The 10,147-nt window shown below is 45.3% G+C and overlaps 1 protein-coding gene across 1 annotated transcript in view; it reads left to right on the top strand.

Moving 5' to 3' along the window:
- Window positions 1-64: 64 nt before the first annotated feature.
- Window positions 65-10,147, top strand: part of LOC103812020 (zinc finger protein GLI2-like) — a 37,311-nt gene continuing 27,228 nt past the window's right edge. The window contains 1 exon segment of the mRNA XM_009085029.1: window positions 65-287. Within this exon segment, the coding sequence (XP_009083277.1) occupies window positions 65-287 (223 nt within the window).

Below are 10,147 nucleotides of genomic sequence, written 5' to 3'. Positions count from 1 at the left end.
GGGGGGAGACGGGGCCACCAACGTCAGCACTGAGGTCTAACATTGCAGTGGGAACCTTCTCCCCATGTTTTTCTCCTTGCCTGCGGCTCCAGCAGTGGCTCATGAGCACCTGAAGGAACGAGGTCTCTTCGGGCTTCCCCCACCACCACCAGGAGCTAACCCCACTGACTACTACCACCAAATGACACTGATGGCCGGTCACCCAAACCCCTACGGGGACCTCCTCATGCAGGGCGGGGGAGCAGCCAGCACAGCCCACCTCCATGATTACCTCAGCCCCGTTGATGGTGAGTAACAGTTTCGGTCCTTCCTGGCATGACTGAAATTTTGGGGTATATATATATATGGGGCTGCCCTCGAGGTAGAGGTTGCTATATGTGGTCCCTCTGCCCTGCTGAAACCCATGGGTACCGAGTTACAATTTTTGACTTAACAGGTCACCTCGTTCCATATATATGTATAAAATATACAGAATTTAAAATACATGCATCGTGGTCGGAGAGGATGGCACGGCTGCTGCATGAGTAGGAAATGGGCTGGTCCAGCGGGCTGGGCTTCGCTGCTGTCCCTCTGCATTGGTCATGAGTGACCACAGTGCGCCTTGGGCCAAGCTCCATCTCTGGCTTCCCATCCCACCCCATGTTTATCCTGGTTGGTGTCTGGGCAAAGGTGGGCCATTTCCATGCATAGCCATGCTAGGCATGGTGAACCATCTCATCTTGGTTGGGACGTCGCATGTCCCTAAGGAGAAAAAATATGTTAACAGGGAGCCACAGTGGAGAGGATATATTAGTACTTTGTAGGAGAAAAAAAAAAGGCAGGAACATGGTATGTGTGCAAGTATCGGGCATTATAAACCCAGAAAGGTCTGACTCCTGGCTAAGTAAAGAAGAAATAGAAACATGTTAGGCACTGCAGTGCTGAGTCACCCCTGCGGCCTGACTGCTGCCCTGGTGAGATGGGTAAAGTCTATCTGGAATTGAATCTGAGGTCCAAATGATTTTTAGAGCTGTTAGAAATGTCTTTCCTTTCACTTTATGCTACGTCTTGTAAGAACTAGGATTGTACAGATATTACAGAGGGCAGTTTGGGGATTTTTTCTGCTGCAAAAAAGAGAAGTCTCAACTCGACTTTCAGATCCAGCTTCTCTTTCCTGGGATGCCTTTGGATTTGCCTGTGGACCATTATAAGTTTTGGAGTGGAGATCTGCATCGTTTCATTACCGCTTCAAAGTTTCTGTTGTTGAGCTTTTAAGATGAAAGACTTTGTGGTCTTGCTGCTTCTTAAAGTGACTGGTTTAGAATGATAAAAGCTGTTCTGGCTGTTCAGTGATGGGGGCTTACAGATATTTCTAATGAAAAAACAGTTTCTTGTCTGCAGCTGCTGTGGAAGTTTTACCTGAATAGTCATTTTCTGCTGCCAATTCCTAGATTAATCGGGAACCTGGATCTCAGTCTGAAAGGAGAGCACGTGCTCCTTGGTACCATCCTGCCCTCTAATACCCGAAGTATATCCTGACCTTCTCTGCTACAAAGCAGCTGGTCAGTAAAACTGCTGTGTCTTCCCTCCAAAGGGTTAATGCCTGTGGTTATAGCAGATGGGTGAAAACCAGCCCTGCCAAGTTCTCCTTGGGCTCATGAACAAGACTCCTTCCTCCTTGCCTCCTTATTAGTCCATCTCTGACCAGCAGTGCCTCACTGAAGTGCCAGATAAACAACCAGTCAGGGAAGCAAACACAACTGTTTTCATGGTAGCGCAGCCTGGTTCTCAACACACCAAGATGCTCATCCTCTGGTTTGCTGAAGATCAGTCTTTATCTGAAGTCGACTGAGATACTTCCCTTGGCAGAAGACTCTCGTACTGTTTGCCTTCTCCTGAAAATGGCTTTAGGGTGAATCATGTAGCAAAGGTCTCGGTTTCATGCAGCCAAGCTCATAACCATGATTCACTGCAGAGCTAGGGCTCACCAAACATTTATTATGATCTTTTAGTAAAGCTTTGTTGATGAGTAACTACAAAGCCTTTTCTGGGCCTTAACATGTTCTGCATGAGATGAAAACTTTCAGACATCATGAGGATGTGACATGAGACACCAGAAGGTTACTTTTTAAGAATGCGTAAAGGAGCAGCAGTCTAGTGCCAGTCTCTTGTCTATGTGTTTGGGTTTACCCACCAGCTGGAGAAAAGAGGGAATTGTGCATTATTAAAGCAGAGAGTAAAATGGATGGCCCTGAAATGCTGGCTGAGGAACCAGAGTCTCTTTCTCTTTTTAGAAAGTTATTTCAAAAATTTAAATCAGCGAGGCCTAAGTAAATAGTAGAACAGATAATTTAATAAAGCATCATCTTATGGTGTTTTTCTGAGACATGAATATCAGTAGCATGCATAAAACCCCAATGAGTCACCACCTCACTGCATCTGTCATTCAGAGAGCCCTTTGCTTCCCAGGGAGCCCCAGAACATAGGAACTTACAAGAATTAGTTTGCTGAAAATGAAGGTAGCTCCTGTTAAACCACATACAGCACCATTACACATCTGTGTGTGATAACACTGGCACCTGCAAAAGGAAAAACTGCAGATAAGCATATATTAATCCTGGCCCATTCAGTGTCATATCACCTCCAAACATCTGCAGGTCCATGGGAGCCCTAGACACTGGGTATGATAGTTCTTCCATAAACATATACCTGGGTCTTTCTGCTTGCTGTAATTGCATTTCTTGGAGAATTTCTCAATGCCTTCACATTTCTGTCAGTCTTTTTCATCCCAGCACATGTCTAGGATCAGAAGAAGTAATAGGATACAAGTGTCAGCTGGAGCTTGCTGGTGCCAACCCTGTACCAGGTCTGCTAAGTGTTCAAATGGTGGCTGAACTAGGGTGCCCAGAGCTGCACCTCTGTAGGGTTTTCACTGTGCAGCTAGTAGCTGAACTACTAAAGCAGACCAGATTTGAGTTTCATGCACTAGACTGCTGGGGAATTCAGGCCAGTTCCAGTGAAGGCTAAACAACCCTTCAGTTAGTCCTCCTGTTTTATTTTCTCATCCAAACTGGGACTCAAAGTTCAAGAAGTTTGAATCCAGGCTTAAACCCATCTTCTGGAAAGCCTACACTTTCAAATCAAAAGCTAATCACTTTCCAATGTCACAACATTGCTGGTGGGGCATGTTTGAGACTGATTTATAGGATCCATTCACCAGATCAAAACAATCTTTTGCATTTCTATTCTAGAAGTGGTGCCACATGGTGGATTATTCCAGGTGACGGAGTGGTTGCACAAGAGCATCCCTGGGGCAGTAAAGACTGGTGGGGAGCACAGATGACCCTGGAGATGACTACAACTTTCTAAGCATGTTTAGTACATCCAGCTGTTTTTTTCTCCTAAGCACAAGGGTTCCTGTGATTACCCTCAGCCCTTCAGGAGATGGCATTTGCTCTCAAGAGGAGTCTATCCAGACTGACTTGATGCTGGTACTGTTATAGCCCTGTACATCAGAAGATCTCAAAGTGCTGTACAAAGCAAAGCCATTGCATCACTGGAGACCCTGACAAGAAAGGATATCAAATGATTAGTGAACAGAGCATTGGCAGCTTTAGGAACGAGATCCAGTTCTCTGGAATAAGACTCTTACGGACAGAGTGGAAAGTAAAGATCATCTTTAAATCCATCACCTTGCACAGCATTGAAAGTGTGATTGAGTTGTCCGTGCTGAGTCAGGGAATGGGAGAAAAACATCTTGAGGTCAAGTTACATCCAAGTGGCACTGCACAGAGGTAGTCCCTCAGGTTAGGAAAGCTGCATAGTTGTGTTTGTACAGTCTTACAGTTACCAATAATAGGGATGACCCTGCAGTGCTGTCATTGCATTTTGTCCACTTCTGGAGCCAGAGGGAGTATCCCTGCAGTTTCTTGCTGCCTCTATCAGGCAGTGACAAATATCTTGACTCACAACGAGTAGTTTACCTGGGAAAAGACTTCATTCAGCCCAGCATAGCCAGCAGGCTAGCAGCTGGCACAGTTGTCTGGGATGTGGGCAAATCATCAAGCAGGACTTTACTTCCCCAAATCAAACAGTGATTCAGCTTCACCATCCTCTTTCAGTCAGTGTTGTTGGAGCCTTTCTACTTGAAGGAAATAATTTAATAGCCAGCAGGGTAAGGAGCAGGACTGGTAGTGCAGCACCATGGTGACCGCAGTCCGCAAGCATGGTCCATGAGAGGTAAGCCCAGGACTCTCTCCAGCAGGTTCATGTGAAGCAACTGCCCCATCAGGACAAATGGAGAGACCTCAGCCTCATGGCAACCTAGGAAAGAAGTGCTTTGCCTGGAGCCAAAGGGATCCTCAGCTCGAGGTTTCCAAGCTGGATGTGCTGGACTGCAGATGACTTCCCAAACAAGCCAGCTGTTGGCTGCTCTGGGCAGATGGCGTGTCCTGTAGCCGCTTCCTTAAAAACCCTCAAAGACCTATTTTTTTCGTTTTCTTTGTCCCAGTATAGAATGGAAGCTTGCTGGAGTCTCAGAAAAGGTTCAGAGAATGGGAAATAATTTCCCACCCATTTCTAGCCAGCAATGCTGTTTTCCTCCCCAGAAAAATATGTACAGAAGAGAGAAAAAGTCCCAGAGCATCCCATAAGTGCTGTGTCTGGAATCCTGCTGCACTCTGGTTTCTAAAGAATTCAATTTACATATGCAAGTTGGGTCGACTAAACAGTTACCTTGTGGATTGGGAGTAGAAGAATGCAGCCTTGTCTTTCAGCAAGGATTTGAGGGAAGCATTAGTATTCCTTGAAGTGCAAAGTTGATCGGCCTTGGGAGGGAAGAAAGAAGGGTCCCAGGACAGCGTTTGGTGCCAGAACAAATGTCCAGCATCTGCTGCAGTCTAAGAAAGTGGTGTGTTGCCACTGCAGAAGGGGAGAGGGAAATAAGGAACTGGCTGCGCAAGGAGTGTTTGTAGTTTATTGCTGCTGCTTATCGGTTAAGGGACCATTCTGTTGTTTTATGCTGCCCTTGGATTTAATTTGACGATGGGAGGAGGGGGATATTTCTGTGCACTTTGGATGAAATTTTCTTGTTGAGTGGTCAGGAAGAGGGACCATTTTGATAACACTGTATTTATCCTGGGGCTTGGCCAGGGTATGCAGGGGAAGCAGTGGCTCTGGCCAGGTTTCAGTGAAGGGAGGTGGGGTGTGAGCCATCTGCAGCCCATGTGCCTTACAGGCTCATCTGTTGGGGAGTAGATTCCCCCAATGTCCCTCTGCAGTTGAGATCATGACATGCTTGTCTGTAAAGAGTTGCCTGAGATTTCCTTACCCTGAAGGAGCCTCTAAGTAGCTCCCACTGAGTGCCCAGCATTTCCTTTCAGGAGGGCATTGCTGCCACAATTTCTAGTGTGACACAAGGACTGAAATCTCCCTCCAGGAAAACCATCTCTTATAATATCCCTGTAATGGCCCACGGTCACAGGAAGTGGTCAGATCAGGAACCTCTGCTGCCACCTCCAGAGAAGCCAGGATCTGATCCTGCCCTTGGGCGAAGTGGCACTGGGATCAGCCACAGGAGTCAGTCCACAAACTGCCACGTGGGTAAAAGCTGGCTATTTGGTCATCACTAGCCTGTTGTGGATTAGTCTAAATTTGGGAAGAGTATCCTAGTTTCTGAGCAATTTGTGGATGTGATAATTCATAAACACCGTAGGAAACTACTAAGGATACTTTTGCCTTCTAACTAAGAAATCTGGACTTTCCTCTCCGCTCTAGGCTGTCTGGAGGACTGGGCTGGGACATTTGGCAGACACTGCCAGTGTCACTCAAAAATTCAGCCTTGAATTCTTGCTAGTTTAGAAATGAGCTATTTAATCACACACCCTCCAGGAGAGAAATGGCTTTTGATTGTCAACTGTGGCATTTATATTTACCTTGCAAAGATAGTGCTGCTGTAAAGTCAAAGCTTTTTCTACTGAAAAGTCATTCCAGGCAGTGTTAAAAGATATCTTAAAAAATTTGGGTTATATTTATTCTCTAGCATGTAGATCTGAGCCTGTGACGGTCAGTGTGTCTGGGTCTGTGTCTGAAATGGTAAGGAAAGGCCATTGCACACTGTAAAATGTTTCTGGAATTGACTTTTTGTAAGGAGAGACAGCAGAGTCAAAGGCCTATGGTAAATTTTGTATGGACCTTCATGGGCTGCCATCCACACTGCTGCCACCAATGCCCAGAGCTTTGGGCTCAACCTTTACTGCACCATTCACCAGTTCACTTCTCCTCCTGACTCTGAGAGAAAAGGGGACAGTCTTGTGGCTTAAAATTTCCTGTGTCTTGCTTCAGGCCAAAGGGTATTTTTGTTGTTGCCTGAAATCTGAAAGAGTTTTGAATTCTAAGAAGGTATCTTTAGCTTTTGAAAAAAACCTAATCAGATTTCTTCCATTCAACTCATAGTTATTACATGTGCCAGAGTCCATGGAAAGCATTTGCTGGGTTTAATAGGTGTTCATTCAAGATGAGAAGTAGACAGAGCAGAGCAAATTGAAGCAGTAACAGCCACCGCCCACCCTGGGATGCTGTAAATGTGTTTGCCTGGAATATTGTCAAACACCAGAGGAGGCAGCAACACAGAGATCTCATGGAGTTGTCTTTTTTCTTGTTTTGTCACATGAGCTTTGGCCAATCACTTGTTTGTTGACCTGGGGGAGGAAAAAACGGTTTTCCCTTCTCTCGGTAGTATTCAAGGGAAAGAAATTGAAGGTAAGAAAGATTTCCATCTGAGGTAGAGAGGCACAGAGAAATTAATTTTAAAAACTGAAACATTGCTAAAGGAGTGGAATTAATTTGGAAATAATTTCCAACTTTTATTTTAATGTGTGTCTGTTTTAAATTCATGGTAGCCTATGATGATTTTAGATTTCTGAACAAAACTTCTCTTAGAACAATGGAAAAAAATGCCAGGTTTTTTCCTTTCAAGAGTGTTGAAGGGGATACTCTGACAGTTTGGGAACTTCCCCCAACATATTTTCCAAGCATCAAAAAATTCTTGAAACTAACCCTGTTCATTTTGAGAAGTCAGCATTTTTGAAGGGGAGTGGAGAAAGGGAGTGCTAGTGATAAATTTTGCCGAGGCTCTCCAGCTCTGTGTCTGAAAAATGAGTCCCACCTCCATTTACTTCTATGGGCACAGTCCCTGCTGAAGAAGTTGTGTGTGGTTTTTCCTTTGAAACATCACTGGACCTCAGGCAACAGAGGATTCTGCTTATTTACCCAAGAGGCTGTCAGTCAGCCTGTATTGAACACCTTGCCTATGTGTACAGATACACTAATGCTTACTAGTGCTGCTGCCCATTTAGCATTCGTGCTCAGTGTCCTCAGATCAAGAGATTAGGTCAGGCCAACTTTATTATTAAGAACGATCCCAGTGCTGCTAATCTGCTTTTCAATAATAATCTTGAAAAGATTCTCTCTTCCTAAATGCACTAGGGAGCATTTCTTCATGTGTTTAAACTCCTCTTCTATTTCCCAGATGCTTCCCTTCCCAGGCACCTTGGGCAGGCTCTCATTAAAAAGAGAGGAATTGCTCATCCATAGCACAATTTTAGGTCACAGCTTTCCCTGGAAGCCTGCAAGACCTAAGAGGCTTTTGTGTAAAGCATGAGCCTAACCTATTGGATCTGCTATCAGACATTTCCGATAGCCCAGGTACTCGCAAGACCTAAATTAGAGTGGACACTAACGCAATGCATATTACTGGTTTTGGGCTGGAGAATTCCCAGGGCAGCTTGAAAATCTGACAGCTTCCTGCAGAGTTTTACATGGGGGAAAAAGTGACGTACCTGTGTGCAGCAGGGAGGGGTGCCCATGTTGGCTGCACTGCTAAAACCCAGATTTCTGTTGAACATCAGGACTTCTTCCCTCTGCAAATTAATGGCAACCAATGGCTGAACTAGCACTGTGGACATAAATCATGTGAAGGAACAGCGAGAAATGAGTACAAGGCTTTTCTTTCTATTTAGTAATTTATCAAGGGAAGTGGCACATTAATAAACAGATCTCCCTTGAGGTGTGGGAGTAACAGAGATAAATATGACTGTCAAATCTGGCCTGCTTCCTTCTGTTAGAGAAGGAGGAGACTGTGGGAATGCAAATGCAAGAAACAATTTCTATATCTGGAAAGACTCATATTATTTGTAGGACAGAAACACTGACAACTCATCTGAGATGGGGCCCCATTGCACTTGGTGCAGTATGTACAGAATAAAACGCCCTGCCTAAAGGAGCTCATCTTAATAGATGACACTGGGAAACAGGGGCACAGAAAGAAGCAGCAACTTGCTGCAGGAGGTTTGGCTGAAGTGGACTGGGAACAGCACCCAGGTCTTTCCAGACTGTGTCCCATGTATTGAATCAAGATGCCTTATGGCGAGAGGGGGGAAAACCAAAAAATTTCATTAGTTCAAATTAATTACATGAATACATTAATATGTTGTGGACAGAGCACAGTTTTGACAATTATGATCTAGGCTCAAGCAGCCTTCACGTTGCTTGGTCCAGGCCTCTGGCAGAGCTCAGATTTCATGAATCAGTTGTGAAGTTTGGGAATTGTCCACTCCACCCTTTAGGACCAGCTTTTGCTGAGGGAAGTTCATTTGCTCATTTTGGATTTGTGTCCATAGTGCCTCTACAAAGTGACTGCGTCTTTTCCAACTTCAAGGGAAGTGCAACTTACTGTGTCACATGGAGCTGGAGTCTTCCAGCTGAATGCATTAGTAAAGTTTGAGCCTAGTCCCTCCAAATCACAGGAAAGCTTTAACACTCAAGAGGTGGTTTTTATTGACTGCTGCTCTTTTTGTTTGCTGCTTGATCCCAATATTACCAGTATTTCAGTAAAGGCATTGCATCTAGCAACTCTTGAAGATTCTTAGGTGTAGGAAAAAAGTCACAAGAGTGCTTGGTTCAGTTACCAACTTAGCCTTGGACTTCCAGTGGGACCTTGAGCAAGTCACTTATCTTGTGAAATGAGGGACATTATGGGCAATAAGAGGATGGTGGTACTAAACCCCATCGATTACACAGCACCCAGGCATGGTAATGACAGATCCACTGAGGAGCACAGGTGAGTCATGTGGAGACTGGGAGACTGCAACCCAGCCACTGGTCCCAGATTAATGCTGACACAAATTTCTGTAAGCCAACACAAATCAAGGAACTGTTTGATCATGCTGACAGGATGTATTTTGCCTCTTTGTACATCCCATTTACCCTCTCACATACCAGCACTGTCATCAGAATGGAAAGGTTATGCTCTTGCAAATTGCCAGGCTTGTATTTGGTGATATGTGACCAAAGTCAGTGCCTCCAGCCAAATAGAGGAAAATAGCTCATATTGCCTGTCTGGGCAATTTAGTGTTTTATTCACAGTGTTTAATATGATATACCCACAGGAAGCTTTCTGTGGAGACCACCACTGGAAAAGTCAGGTGATAATACAGTGCTGTGCTCATCAAGGGAAGGAGCTGGAGCAGCTGAGCTGTCGTGCACCCCTGGGTGGGTGGCAGGGATTACCAGCTGGGCCCCATGGCCAAGTGCTATATTTTACCCTTAGAAACTTTTGGGTTTTTTAATAGATGACCTAAATGCTGCTCTCATTGCTTTGTAGGGATGAGTCATTCTAGGTAGGGCTAGGGTTCAGGGAGGCTTTGGATCTGGTACCCTGGTATTGGGGGACGTTGTGATATGGCCTGTCTGCAACTCCCGTCCATGCCACCCCATTGATCTGCAGGTGGGTCAGGCCTGGGCAGAGTTTTCTCTGGATGAAGTCAGTCGTTCCAGTTAGCAGTGCTGAAACACTGAGGGATGCCAAACTTGTACAGTAGTAACTCGTCATGTACTGCAGATCCACAAACGGGACTGGCAGGGTTGGAAATGACTTCATGCCTGAATGATTGACAATTGTTAATAGGGTCCAGGCACTGGCAGGTCCCCTCGGAGGGGGAGAGCTTGAACTTTGTGCCTGAGCTGCCAAATTGGTTTTCTTGAAACTCTTAATTTACTTTCGGAGCTTCTGGAGCCTCGCCTCCTTCATTAATTGGATGGTCAGCATTGTGCCCGTGCTTGCTTGGTTTCCGCTCCTTCTGCACACAAGCACACACACCATTTGTAATGG

This window comes from Acanthisitta chloris, unplaced genomic scaffold, assembly GCF_000695815.1.
Source record: "Acanthisitta chloris isolate BGI_N310 unplaced genomic scaffold, ASM69581v1 scaffold30750, whole genome shotgun sequence".
Lineage (NCBI taxonomy): Eukaryota > Metazoa > Chordata > Aves > Passeriformes > Acanthisittidae > Acanthisitta > Acanthisitta chloris.
The sequence above is the reverse complement of the archived record's forward strand: the minus strand, read 5'-3'. Positions and strand labels throughout refer to the sequence as shown.